Source organism: Haemorhous mexicanus, chromosome 3, assembly GCF_027477595.1.
Source record: "Haemorhous mexicanus isolate bHaeMex1 chromosome 3, bHaeMex1.pri, whole genome shotgun sequence".
NCBI classification, from domain to species: domain Eukaryota; kingdom Metazoa; phylum Chordata; class Aves; order Passeriformes; family Fringillidae; genus Haemorhous; species Haemorhous mexicanus.
The window spans coordinates 22,638,367-22,653,590 of NC_082343.1; the positions used below are offsets into that span (position 1 = coordinate 22,638,367).

Consider the following 15,224-nt stretch of genomic DNA (forward strand, 5'->3'; position numbering starts at 1 on the left):
AATGTTTGACACTTATTTATAAACACATATTTGGCCAAAAAGGTTTTAAAGGTATTGAGGGAGAAATTTTAGATAAATTTGCTGAAAGACTATGTGCAAAGACACCACATCCTTCTGTATTTCGGGCAAATAGGTGTGGAGAGTTTTGTGCAGGGCTGGCTTGAAGAGAAGGGCCATAGCCCGGCTGACTTGATTGTGCTAAGAGATATTTAGGCCAAGGGTAGCTCCAAGGGCAAAGTTTCCCTTGAGAACAAAGAAGCTTTATAAGAATGTGCAAAAAGAGATGCGAACGCGGAACAGAAATTGTTGCTTAACTACAGGAATGTAGAAGTTGTTAGTGATAACTCGCAATGACGAAAAATGCAGCCTAACCAATAAGGAGCTATGATTTTGCAATATGCATGAGCTGATTAACTAGTGTATTTAATCATGAGGATAATGCTAATAAACGAGACTTGCTGATGACCACCTGGTGTCCGAGTCTCCCTTCTCCGACAAATAGGTGTCTACATGACAAAGTGTATTATTATTAGCATTACTAAAAGGACAAAGATTACTGCTCAAGTATGGATTTTTCTTCTTTCTCCAAAAAAATAGTATTGCTTCTGTGAGGCACAATTTTAAATACAATTTTTGCATTTAAAATAAATAAATAAATCTATCTGGGTGACCACAATCAAAGGATTTACATAAAACTCATTTGCATGACAGCAATTACTTACATTTTCAATATCTGTGCACAGCAAAGAATGAGAACTTAAATCAAGGACCTGTAGTTGGAGTCTTGCTGCTTCCAGCTCCAAAGAGAGATTCTCAGTTTGTTTTCTTTCTGCTGCCAGTTTGCACTCCATCTCCATAGTCACATTATTCAGCTTCTCCTGCCATTCTTCCTTCTCAGATAGATTTTGCTGTTTGAGATGATCTATTTCTTTCCTTTCAGCAAGTATAACTTCTTTCAGCTCTTGTATTTCCTCATTTTTCATATTCTCTTGAACATGAAACTGATCTTCAAGCACCTTGATGGCCTTCTCATACGTCTGACAGAGCATCTGCAGTTCTTCAATTCTATTTTCAAGGTTAGATTTTCTTGAAGTAATATTCCTGAGCTCTCTAACAGAATCCAAATTGTGATCATTATGACACTTTTCAACCAAAACTTCTGCTGCATCCTCTGAAATTACTTCTACAGAACTGTCTGTCTGATTCATTTCCTCTGTCCATTTGCATGAACCACTGTTATGAGAATCAATCACCTCACTTACTTCTAATAAACAGGGATTTACAGAAAGGTCTGAGGAAGAATCTGCGGCCTTAGTTTCATCAAATTTAGGCAGCATGTCAGCTTGGCTGGATGACAGTGACACTTGCACAGAATCTTCATGAGCACTGCTCTGACTTGTCAATAGTGAAGAATTTTCTGCTTTCAGTATTTCAATACAAGACTGCAGCTCACATATCTTTGAGCTCATACTACAGTGCTGTTCATATAATTTTAGGTGCTCATCCTGGAAAGTCAAAAGCTTCTCTCTTACTTCTGCAAAGTGTACTTTAACTTCTTTGCTGGACAATTTCAAATCTTCATAGTCAGAAGAACTGCTTTCTTTAAGTCTGAAGGACACTTCCTTATTATCAGAATCCATTCTCAGATCACTGTTATCACTTTGATCCATAAGTTCATCAGGAAGAACAACTTTCTCAGCTTTTAAATTGCTATCTGCATTCATTATATCATCTGTCTCCTCTTCCTCTTTATTAATACTTGTGGTACCATTGGTTTTAGCATCTTTCAATCCAGAGGCTAATGCAGTGTTTTCATTCTGCAACCTCTCACACATTTTCTCAAGCTCACTCAGTTGATTTATTGTTACCTGCAAAGAGGATGCCAGCAACACTGATGAAGGGCTTTCATCTATTCCTCTTTTGCCACGATCCTGGGAAATGTCACTGTAATTATACTCCAATGAGTGGCCATCTTCCTCTAATACTGTAAGCGAAGAATCTGCAGTTTTCAGTTCTTTAACAGACAGTAGTTCTTCCTGCAGTCTCTCTTTCTCTCTCACACTTTTCTCAAGTTCTACTTCCATGCCTTTTAAAGCCGTCTCCAGCTGCATCACTTCTAACCTGCAGTTCTTTAGAGAGATTTCACTATCCTCAAAATCCATTTGAAGAAGCTCAAGTTTAACCTGGTATTTATTCAGCTCAATATCCTTTTCTTCCATGGACTTTCTCAACTGTTCTGAACAGAGTCTTTGTTCACAATTAACACTGCACATTAGAGGTTCATTTATTATTGGTAGTTCCTTCCCCAGTTGCTCATTTTCTTGAAATACAAAGCCACATTTCTCTTGCATTGTATTTTGTCTTGTCCTGACATTTAACATTTCCCGGCTTAAACAGTCAAGCTCCACAGTAGGCACATGTTGGATGCTGGAAAATTCTGACTGCAGTTGCTGAAGTTCATGAACCAAGTCCTTTTTTATTTCTTCTGAGGCTATTAGCTTATGTAAGATATCTTTGTTCTCACTGAGTACCTGTTTCTCTTGCTCTAATTTTGCTTTTTTTTCATCTAATTCAATTGTCTGCTCTCTCAAAATGTTCAGAATTTTTCCATTTTCTTCTTCTACAGATTTATACTTTGCCTGCAAAACTTCAAGCTCTGTTTTGATTTCTTCTGTTCTTGATTGAATATGCTGTCTTTCCACCTCATGTTTTCCAGACATCTCAGAAATTATTTCTTCTCTTTCCTTTAAACTATCATAAATATTTTTATTTGCCTCCAGTAAAGTTATTTGTTCTTGCTTTAAAGCAATGCTTAAATCCCTAAGGGCTGTATTTTCTTCAGTAAGTTCACCAATTTTTTTACTGTATGAGCAAATCATTGAAGACATGTCCTTCTTCTCTGAATCCCATGTTTCAGACATGAGCTTCAGCTGTCTTAGTGAATCCTCAAGCAATTTATTATTGATCTTTAAATCCTGAAGCTCAACTTCTTGGTTTTCTAATCTTTCATTCAAAGTTTGCAGTTGCTTGTCCTTTTCCTCAAGGAGAGCTGAAGTTTTTTCAACTAATTCCTGACGTGCTGAAATATCTGCTTGCAAATTACTGATGTGCTGCTCAGTTTCTGTCATGAAGCTTGTGTACGTCTGTTCTACTGCAAATAACCTTTGTTCTGTTTCACTCTTTATTTGCAGTAAGTCTTCATACTGCTGCTGCTGATTTGAATTCAGCTGCTTTTGAGCTGCTAAAGAACTCTCAAGAAAAGAGATCTGCTCTTGTAAATTGGCCAGATCCTTAGTTTTTCCCATTTCTAGAAGAGTTCCTGCACATCCATGATCCAGCACCCCAGTGTTGGAGTTAGTTGCTGCAAATTGCATATTCTCTAAAGGAGTCTTATCCTGTCTGCTTAGTAAATTAACTTCTCCATCTTCTGTCATTTCTGAAGCATCTTTTGCTTTTACAAGACAACAGATTTTTTCATATTCACCAAGCAGGTCATGATAGCACTGCTCCCTTTGCAGTCCTTGACTTGCTGCCAATTGTAACTTTTCTTCTACTTCAGCAACTTGGTTGGTGAGCTGGAATATTTTACAGGACATATTTTCTATCTCTTTGCAATATTTTTTATCAGAACATTCTGCTTTCTGCTTAAATTCATCAAAAGCTTTTTTTTGTTCTTCTAATTCTGCACTTTTACATTCCAGCATATCTTTCAGTTCTTTAATCTCTGTGGATTTCCTGTCACTTTCGGTTTGCATCATTCTAAGTTTCTCACTGTGCTCATGATTTTTGCTTTGCTGACTTTGAAGGGAACCCTCCAAGTCATTAATATGAGCCAGCATACCTTCCTTTTCAGACTTTAGTTTATTTATAAGATTATCAGTTTCATTTTTCCATTGAGAAAAAACAGTAGCCTCTTTTTGCAATTCTTCACATTCTCTCTGCTTTAATTCAAGAAGTCTCTGCAAAGCTTCTGATTCTCCCTCCATCTTACTTATTTTACAGTCTTGTTCTTTAATATGATTATCTTTTTCCTTAAGGAGATCTCGGGTAGACTCTTGTTGCTTTTCCATGTCAGCTAAAGCTATTTTCATGTTCTCCAGTGAAAGTGAGCTCTCTTGCCTTTTAAATTTCTCTTCCAGTAACTTCAGCTCTACTTCCAGAACAGCATTCTTATCTGTAGAAAATACCATCAAATCTTTGTCAATCAATACTGGCAAGTCTACTGATAACTTTCTAGATGAGGTGATACTATTTACTTTTACTATTTTCAATTCTCATTCTACTGCAAAGCATCACTCTTAAGATATATTACTGGATGAAGGATGTTTATACTACTTTAGGCTATCAGGCACTACATACAGTCAGCTTTCCATAACGGAGCTGCTAAACAGAAGTTTTCTATTTGAAATAGATTCTACGAAAAAAAGTTTGCTGATAAGTTCAGTACACTTTGATTCTTTTCAAAACAGCATATATTCAGGAACAGTACATGTTCACAGACAAAAAACTCCTTTTCACTGACAACAAACTCAATGTTCTTAAAAAACACTAATTATGTCCCCCAGCAGAAACTTTTTACTTAATTCACAATGAAACTTACAGCATTGTGGGAAACATCCAGAAAGAGTTCTGTAAATTTAATATCATAACTCACTTTTCATCTCTTCTGCAAAATTTTGGCTTTGCTTTAGAGATTGCTTGATCACATTGAGTTCTTCTCCAAGCTGGTGGATCTCTCGCGATTTCTTTTCAAGCTGACAATTGAGAAGATTTTTCTCCTGCTTCACTTCCTAAACCAAAACCAAATAAGGCCATATTTCATGTAAATTGATAAGGAGATCAATGGACTCAGTTCATTTAAATCAAAGATCCTGTTAATGATCCATTAGATCCTGTTAAGACTTTGGGAATCTGTGCCTGGGTTCCTGAGCACTGCTTGGAAACATCAGCTGAATTTTTTATTCTTAGCAAATTGACAGCATCAGAGATATGCTGCCAGTTGATGCAGTCAGCGTGCTCCCTGTTAGCACAGAACAAACAGCTCCACATGACCTCACAGAAAGAGATGGGACAGGACAGATTCTACAAAATCTGAGCTGATTAAGTCAGGCTACTTTCCCAAAGCAGCTCAGTAAACAAATCCCAGCAATGGCATCAAAATTAACATGAAATGTGTAGATCAGATTTCATCTGCCATCTCATGTAGAGACAAGTTCTCTTTCCACTGAACATCAACAACACGGCAATATTGGTCAATTTATATTTAGAAGTGCTTACACTTTCAGATGGTTGTTTTGCAATTAACAGCACTTTCTTTCAAATAAATAGATTTTTAAAAACTCCAAACAAGCAAACAGAACACACTATGACCACCACTAGAAAACACTATGTAACTACATCACACCCAGGAAACCAAATTCAAGTACTTTTAAAGAGACTCATCTTCGTTCTCCAAACTCCTGCGCTCTGGACAACAGATGCCACGGAACTGGCATGGCCCAAATGGAAACAGACTGTCAATTATTCATCCATTTACTACTAGCAGATGGGCATAGGATTCACAAAAGCCAAGCTCAAGAAATGGGAAGGTCTGAATGGAAAAAATTAAAAGCTTGCTGGCGCGGCACGGCTATTTTTGCAACAACATAAATAAATTACCCTCAGAACATGATTAAAACTGTCACTGTCACTAACAGTTGCCTTCCCTTCTTACTCACAGCCCTCCCTACCCAGACTTTAAATAAAAAAAACCAGTCACATATAACATTAATGAATAGGTTTTCTAGCAATCTTAATACACTTTCTAAGAAGTCCAAGCATCTAAACCCCTTGCATTCAAAGCTGCAAGGCAAGCACATGAATTAAACTAAGCCATTCATTACAAAACCTTGGGTGATCTATGGAAAGAAAAACAAACAAGTTTAAGAAGTTAAAATGGCTGAGAGGTCCAAATATTTCAATTTGGTGCAAACATTCCCAATATCCATTGGGTTGGAAGAGACCTTAAAGGTCATCTAGTTCCAACCTCCCTGCCATGGGCAGGCACCTCCCTTGCTAGACTGGGTACAGAATTGTTTCCTAGTGTCTAATACAAACTTACCCTCTGTGAGTTTGAAATCATTTCCCCTTGTCCGGCCACCACATGCCCTTCTAAGTAGTCTCTCTCCATCTTTTTTATAGGCTCCCTTCAGGGACTGGAAGACCACAATTAGGTCACCCCAAAGCCTTTTCGTCCCCAGACTGAACAAACCCAATTCTCTCAGCCTTTCCTTGTAGGAGAGGCTCTCCATTCCTCTGATAATCCCCTTGGTGGTCTCCTCTGGACTTGCTCAACACGTCAATGTATGAGAGAGAGCCAGTCAGCTGGGCCAAGACCATGCTAAGTGCTGTTCCAGCAACAGTCACATTCCAGTAGCTGGGAATGTTCTCAGATATTGCAATCTACCAGCAAGAACATACCCAAATTTTCACACCACACTAAACCTGTACAAATGTTTGTGACAATCTGAACAAAATCCACTATTTTACTTCAGACTTTTGCAGAGAATTTTGAAGGTAATTTTTTGGTAGAGACTATGCCAGGTTATTTTATATCTGCTGATGACAACTGGTAATAGGCAAAATGAGAATGTTTAACAAAACCAAACTGTGACATGGATTACACAGGTATCCAGCTGGTTTTCCTACTTACTGCTGATTCTCCAAATAAAGGATAAAATTTGCATTGAGAAGTCTCTAGTGGCAGAACTGGAACAATTTCAAGTGTAGCTGTTGTTGTTGCCACCAAAGCAAAACAATGTAACTGAGAAGACAGAGGAGACTTTAAAGTAAAAAGGTTTCTGCATGTGTGAAGCACACACAAACTTCTCTGAATTTACCTTCATTTGGGAGAAAGTCCAATAAACACACAATGCTGGAAAAACTGTCTTATTCTAAGAGAGATGTGTTTTCTTTAAAAGAGGATATAGTATTTGTACAAAGTCACTGTGTTTAACAGTATGAATCAAAGTGGCAGTCAATGGTTCTAGAATTTAGTTTCAAAATCAAACACACGTTTACTATTTGACTTTTATTTCAGAACTGAAAGCAAGAATTTCTTGAAACACAAATTTTTTTAAAACTAAGTCCAGCATGGACTAGAACCCTATCACCAGCATTACAGCAACGAATCCTAACCACATACCTAACTCCAGAAACTACACTGATTTCCATGATCTTAGGGAAGGCCTCTTTTTGTTACAATTAGGATGAGTTAAGATAGTCCACAAAATTGTTTAAAGATTGCTTATGGGGAAAAACACAATTGTGAGCAAATGCCCCAGAGTATCAAGTGTTTACAAATTGCTGATTTATGGTATTAACTCTGCCGAATACTCCTCAGCATTGCTCACCAGAAAGCTCCTTGTCAGGTCAGCTTCCTTAGCCTGGGCTGCTGATAAAGTCTGCTCTGCTCTGCACAGCTTCTGGGTGAGATCACCAGTGTCGTGTTCCAAGCGTTGTTTTACTGCCATTACCTGGAAAACCAGCATTGTAATCACAATTTTTTTAAACTCCAATTCTTGAGTTCAACATTCTGCTACAAAATGAAACTACATTATTTTATCCCACCCTGAACCCAAGGGTGCTTTACTGGTGTTTAGAGAAAAGTTGCTTATTGCCTTTCCACTCCTTTGCTTCTGACCAAAAAGATGAGATGTCTCTAAAATACATACATTTCTAGACTGTCTGAAACAAGATTAATTCACCCAACTTGCAGCTACATCGCCACAATGATATCTGTAGGATAGAAATGAGATTGAAATACAATTGGCTTTTTGCTAAGCTATGGGAACCAAAGTTAGGATCATAACTGCAATTACTGCTCTGTTGACACAGATTTTTTTTAAAAATGAACTGGTTTTAACTCTTTCAAAAGAGTTCTAAAACATTCCAGATTAAAAAGGAAGGAAATTATACTAGTGGGTCATAAAAAAAAGTTCTATTCCGAGGTCATCAAGCAAATTACCTTTCGTCGAGAAGGAAATAAAAGGCACTTATTGTCCTCTCAATTTAATCAATTTTTCAGTAAGCAGATACAAAAGAATATGCATATAATAAAGAAGACTCCAGTAAAAACTTTCAACTGAATGTAGCCCCACAGCTATATTTCTAAAATAAGCCTGCAAGAAATCTGTTGGCTGTTTTAGAAATGATGTTTCAGTTTAAGATGCCTGCAAATGGGGCTTCTCAATACAACTTTCAAGAACTTGTGGCCCTTTTTAGAAAATCAGTTAGCTCTACTCCTTGTGAAATGCTCTCAAAGGTTTTTGGAGCCTTTTAAATGCTCCTCTTTTCTGGTCACCCACTCCTGAGGCTTGTGCTGCTTTTTAAACTACTGAAAATTAGAAGTTTGAGACAACTAAAGTGTTTTAATAGGTAGCTGCTGCCAAAACTGTGGAAGAGCTCCTTCATACTGATCTTCCTTACACCCATGGCACCCATCTGATTTTGTGGAGAACCAGTTCAGGGAGTTGAACTAATAGCAAACACTTGGTTCTGTATACACATATGCTAATTTAAATGCAATACTTTCTTTGCTTTTTTATCTCCTCTGTCAGCTCTCTCCAGGATCACATGAGGAGTGCATGGCTAGGATACATGAAAATGGGACTGTTTTTCAAAAGGGCAATGACCTTAGCTCTATCATCAAACTACACCTCCGCATGGTGCTTTTTTTTGCCTTTTTTTCTTTTTTCATAAAGTGTCTAGTGATGAGCCTTAGCTGCTCCTTTCTCAGATTTATTTTATCTGCACAGCCTGCATTTACATCTCCTTCTCTGTGAGAAGTGGACTAGCCACAAACTTTTAAAAGCCTATAATTCACATTTAAATTCACAGTATTTTGGTAAGAAATTATAAATACAGAACATCTAATACATACTGTAAAAAAATTAATACAAGATGCCACATTAATTTTTTTTTTTTTTTGCTTTACGTATAATTAAGGCAGTGCTGTTGAGACAACTAAATGCCACTCTAGTAGTGGACTTGAACACTAAAAAAAGCCTACTTTGTCAAATTCTGCCTGCAGAAGATTGAAGTCACTTTTGGCTTGCTGTAGCTCCTGGTTCCGTTTGCTTCTTATCTGGTTGCACTGCTGATCCAGTGTTTGCAAGGCACGCTGCTGACAAGACAGTTCCTAGAAAAAAGTGGCAGAGAAGCAAAGAAATAAACACATGACCACAAAAAGTCTCTATTTTGGGTACTGCAGAAATAACAACTGATTTTTATCAGCAGGTACTGCCTGCTCAGGGACATTTGTCTTACACAGCAAACAGTTTAAACACAGCTTTAATTCATGAGGCAAATGCCACACAGGCAAGAATGACATTAACCCAGTTTATGTCATCTGCTTAACAACTTAATTACTGTAACATTCCTGTCACAGAAAGGGAGAAAAATTGAATCCAAAAGTAATGAAAGTAATAGTGTTAAAAATTGTTATACCGAAGGTAAATTTCACATTAGAATTACATTACAGTACAAATAGACAAGATCATCTCTGCTATTACTTACCATACAAGAAGTTAGGTTTTTTCCACAATACTGCACAAATTTTGTTGCAAGAAGATGCAACACAGCCTTTAAATAGGACTTGACAGACTAATATTATAAATAAATGAACGTTAAACAAACATTTTAAGAACCTGTAACAGCTCACAGATCCTAACCATTGCAGAGAAAGAGTTCTTCTCAATTAATGGCCTTGCTGAACAATTTAGAATGGCAGTATGTTGGCTAACATATTAATCTTATGAAAGCCTTTATTTAGCTAGCTAAAAAAAGGAAAAACCTGGACAGAAGGCTCATAGGCCTACAACCCATCTTTTGATTAATACAATGATACTAAGGCAAAGATCAGTTGTCCCATTTTACCACTTCTAGACAAGGTTCATTATCAATTTGAGATCCTGAGGTAGCATCTTGACTAACAGACTGTAAAATCACTTTTTCACTCAAGAGTGCTGGTAAAAGCACTGTTTATTGGCTACCCCACCAGAAGTTCTCTGCCAGTTATTTTATCTGTCTGGACATACCTTAGAGAAAAGGTTTCAGGTTAAACATTTGACACAGCAAGCAGTTGTGTCAGGGCAATGCCCTTATATTCAATCCCTAAAGCAAACTTCAAATGCCCATCTGAAATAGCACTATCACTTCTGAATCTGTGTCTTGGATTTCCTAACACTGATTACTTTATTTAGCTTAAAAAGAAAAATACAAAGAGTTTAGCCCTAATCCAAATCAGTATTAATGCTGTTAATACCAAATATAACTTCATTACAGAAAAATTCCTGGCATTGTGCTATACTTCACTATGCAAGAGCTGGCATGAAGGAAATGAAAGACACTTATGTTAATTGACTATATTAACATCTTCTGAGCATGAACCAAAATTAGAATAATAGAGATATAATCCTAAAGAAATAAGTTTGAATGCATTTCACACAGAAGAAAATAAACTCAAATTCCACAGAAATAATTGAGCTGGTTACTAAGTTTGAGCTCACATATACATCATTTTATGAACAATGGAGCCTAGTTTCTCATAGAATAAGATGCAAATCCATCTCTCAAACATGTTCTCTATTTTTCAGTGAATACTATCCCCAGTATTACACTATCCCCATTATTGCAATGTTTGTTTTCCATTTTTCCAATTACCTCTGCAACTTTTACCTCTCTGTCAAATGTGATTGCAATTAATAGAAAATCAGATATACAACACAAGCCAAGTGATTTCATCTCCTCAAGAAGTCAAAGTTAAACAGTTCTCCTTGTCTTACCTGTTGGTATTCTTTTTCCTTGGCCTTTATTTTCTGTTCCAAAGACTGACGAGCACTCTCAGCATTTTGTCTCTGGCAATTCAGTTCCTCTGACAATCGCTTCACCTTTTGCTCCAACATTTGGACCTATAATAATTTAATTATCAATCATAAGTGTTAAAGGTGCAAGTGATGTTTCATTTAAATCTATAAGCTCTCATACAAAAAGTTCACTTCTGTCAGCTACTACAATTGTTCTAGCATTCATATAACCACAGTAACTTTAGCTAGTACCATAAAAAATCTTAACAATCCAAAGTACAAAACTCATTCATTCTTCCTGATGTTAGTGAGAAAATGTGTGTGTATACATAGACAGAGCATATATACATTAATATATGTATTGTGTATGTGTATACTTGAATGTATACACACAATAATAAATACATCTTTAGATGATATATAAGATAACATATCTTTAAATATATTTAGATAATAAGAAAATCAATGCTTTTGACAGTCTGCAGAAAGATGTTATATCTGGCACAAGGAATACATTGTATTTTCAGTACCTCAGGTTGCTACCAACTAAAGAACAACTGCTAACTGCTAAGCAACTACATGTTTAGACTGAAAATATATGGATATTCCACTGAATTTCAGAGTGATTCAGCAAGTTGATTTGGACAGAAAAAAGAAGCAACTATCTTAGTTTATAATAACAGTATTTTTTACAATTTAAACTTAAAAAAAAAAAAATCAGCAAGCTATGTCTAGGTTCACCTCCACATTATTTAACTCAGTTGATTATGCCAATATTACGTCACTCAAGAGAGTGAAGCATTGTTCACCTAACTTCCTGAAACAAAAAAAAAAGTAAATTTTATTCCAGACCAAATTTGTTAATGCAAAACGCATACTTTATTTTCCCTAGAGAGTAAGAAAAAATGGCAAAGGGTGAATGGGACTCTCTTTCTTCAGCAATGAGAGCTGCTTACTGAGTTAATGAAACGGTAGAAATAAGAAACTAAGAAGCAGGTAGTTGCATTGGGATGTCACGTATTAGGCAGCGTCTGCAGGGATTGTGAACTTCCGTAAGATCACATGGAAAGGTGATTGCAGAAAGGCTGCAGATCTCACAAGGAGTGAAAATACTTGAAAACACAGAGGTGCTGGGAATAGTACCAGCGACAGAGAAGTGTACAAGGGAGGTTGCCAGGATTAAATCCAGGCTACAAGGCACAAACTAAATCTAAAATCTCAATACAGTTCTATTTTCAAAGTCCAGAGTGGGCAGGCAGAGACCCAATTCCAGTGCAAGAAAGAAGAAACAGAACAGAAAGGAGTCCCCTTCAGATGGCAGGACCAAAGGAACTTTCTGGGGCAAGATGCACTGCACCTTAAGGATGGGCTGCACATCAATTCCAATGGTGGAAAGTCCCACTTCTCCTTGTCCTTCCCCAGGCATGTTTCTAGATGTACAACCTTGCCCCTTCCCTTGGGCTGCTTTTAATCCCCTTTGATTCTTTAGTAAAACAATTCCACTCTTTTAAAATTAAATAAAAAATTATCAAAGGGGAAATTAAATACATAATACCCTAATCTTTAGGAAGTTGAATTTTTAGAATCAAATAAATTAAAATTAAGTCCTTTTCAGAGAAACAGAGCTGTCAGACTGGGTCAGCTATGTCTTCCCACGAACTCACCATGATGACAGTGCCTTTATAAAGTAAAGGGACTATGTCAGGTGTTTGATTTTCCCTTACCCAGCCAAGACTTCCCCTAAACTAGTTCCTCACAGAATTATAAACAGGCAAATATTGCTGTCTCTCTGAGAAGGCAGAGTGATCAAGGTTTACATGCAAAGGTTTATTTTTTAAGGGCCTATACAGGAGTTGTGGGAAATGTTAGCTCATCAATATACTTAAGTAGCATGTAGAAACCTGCTGACAAACATGGATAATTATTCTACCCAGAGAAGACACACACAGAAACATCTTTTTCCCTAGACTGTAGATGAATCACTAGTAGAGAAAAAAGATAGATGAAAATGTGAAGATTCAAGGAATTATGACTGTGCACTAATTTCAAATTTGTTAAGTGCTGTGAAAATAGACTTTAGGAAGGTAATGCAACTTGATTAATCAAGGAAAATACTTGTTACCTTCTGCAGTTTAAATTACCTTAAGCACTGGTATTATCCTTTTGCACATGATTACAAGCAAAACTCTGATCGATTTCAGAATTTTATGTGTATTTACTTACATATGCTCTGTAAATTCTTGATTAAGCAAGAGTACTATTCTCTTGGTTTTTACTATGAATTCAAACTCCCTAGGATTAGGCCATGAAATCCTATTTAGAAATTGCATATGTTCTTAATCTTGCATTGCATTTTTACCTAGACATTATTTAAAACAAGTAATTCACAATACAAGGACCATGCCCCCACAACATCCTGCAGTACAAGCTGCAGACTCTGATTTTCAGCCAAAGATGCAACAGTCTTTTTCGGGCCAAAACTTGCCACCAGATGTCATTGTTGCTCTATGCAATTTGATCAGGAAATATTTTTCAGAATTTGAGTCAATCTTATCAGAGTATGAAAATTATTTCTTCAGGTGCCCATTCCAGAAAATGGGCAACTGCTTACATGATTAATGTTTTTACATATAATACATATCAAAGTAGCATATAATTCTCAAAACTTGATCCTCAGTAAACTGTTGATAAACTTAGTCTGGGAACCTTGGTTGTTATTAAATGGCTGAAAACTAACACATAGGAATACTGACAATGAATTGTAAAGACAGTCAGAAGCTGTGTGAGACATTTTACCTGAGTGGTAGCTTGATCAAGTTGTGTACTTGTTTGAGTCAGTTTATCTCTGGTTTTATTCAGAATTTTATCCTTCTCTGTTAATTCCAACTTCAATCTGTCCAGCTCCAGTTCAGTCTCTTGATGTTTATACATGTGGGACCTCTTCAGTTTTTCTTGAGCTTGCAATTGCTGTTCTAGGTCTTTAATAATGGAATTTAGTTCTAAATTTTAAAAACAGTAAAGATTAAGGATACTTTATGCTTTGGAAGGTACCTCCTCCAACACACTTCCACTTCCTATTTAAAATGTTTGATAACAACCCAATTTCCTGGCATATGCAGACACCCTGTAAAATTTTCAGCAAGCTAAAACAAGTTTTAACTGTCTTCTACTATGACATCAATAACAAAAACTATCAAGACTGAAAGACAGTTGACTGTAAATCAATAATTCCTACCTCATGAGAAAGAACACAAACATGAGAGTTCAGGAACAAGGGCTGCAAAGGCAAAGACAATTTGTTCCTCCTGCTGCCTTATTTTTTTTTGTTTTGTTACTGTCTTTAAACATGCAGAAACATGTCACTTGAAATAACAATTAAATTACTTTTATAAGTATATCCACTACAAGCATTTCCTTAGCACAGCTGTGCTTTCAAAAGACTTTTCAACTACTTGGTAACTGTAAATGTCCCATTTCGTACTTTAATCCTTTTCCTGTCTCAAAACTGCATGCATATAAAACTAAACAAAGTAATATTCTCACAGTATACATCAGTAAGGTTTATCTTCCAAAAACCACGACACAGCAGAAACACAATTCACAGCAGAAAACATAAGTCAGCTACAGGAATTATTATCCAGAATTAATATTATCTGGCTTTGTAGGTTTTTTGTTAAAAGAAGTCCTGTCTTCCTGATTCTGAATTTGTATGGCTTCCAAGTTGAAAAAGCCACCAAAAGTGATGCTGTATGTGAGGTATTTGAATGAAGAGTTTGGAGCATTTGGGGACTTGTAAAACAGTGGAAAAGCTGTCCAAAAGGTACAAATAGCAGGCTCAAGTGAATGCTCAACTAATCCACAATAAACCAGCTATTTCCTTTCTCAAAACTATGAGGTATCAGGAATGATTATTTCCTCATGTCAGTATGTGCAATACAAGACTCTCTCTTGGGTTTTGATTGTAATTCATTTTGTGCTTCCAGTAGCATCCATCATGGACCAACTCAGGTATGCACTAAGCATGTTCAGTCATCAAATTTTTGAGACACTATTGCTTAGTCAGAAGTATCAATAGTATAGAAATATAAGGAAAAATATAATCGAATTTAATTGAATTTAGATTGAATTTAGTGAGATGCAATGAAATCTTGAAGAGTTTTTTTAGCTGCTTTAAGATGATTCTTTCCATTAATCCTATTGCTCCTGGAACAGGCATTTTTCCTTTTAGAAGATGTCCCCTAAGCAGCCCAAAAATAAAAACTGCTCCATTCTAATTCTCATACCCCTTATGTAAAAGATATCACAGCTTGTAGGCAAGCGCTGTGTATGGCTGTTCACTGAGAATACATCAGCAGCCAACAGGGCCAGATGCCAAAGGCA

The 15,224-nt window shown here is 36.5% G+C and overlaps 1 protein-coding gene across 2 annotated transcripts in view; it reads right to left on the reverse strand.

Annotated features, from left to right (window-relative positions):
• CENPF (centromere protein F) overlaps nt 1–15,224 on the reverse strand; it is a 35,517-nt gene that overhangs the window by 12,764 nt on the left and 7,529 nt on the right. For both annotated transcript variants that reach the window (XM_059841057.1, XM_059841056.1), the window contains exons 7-12: nt 13,641–13,843; nt 10,824–10,949; nt 9,050–9,178; nt 7,392–7,514; nt 4,655–4,790; nt 723–4,174 (exon numbers count right to left, since the gene is read on the reverse strand). In XM_059841057.1, coding sequence (XP_059697040.1) covers nt 723–4,174; nt 4,655–4,790; nt 7,392–7,514; nt 9,050–9,178; nt 10,824–10,949; nt 13,641–13,843 — 4,169 coding nt within the window. The remainder of the gene's footprint in view (nt 1–722; nt 4,175–4,654; nt 4,791–7,391; nt 7,515–9,049; nt 9,179–10,823; nt 10,950–13,640; nt 13,844–15,224) is intronic.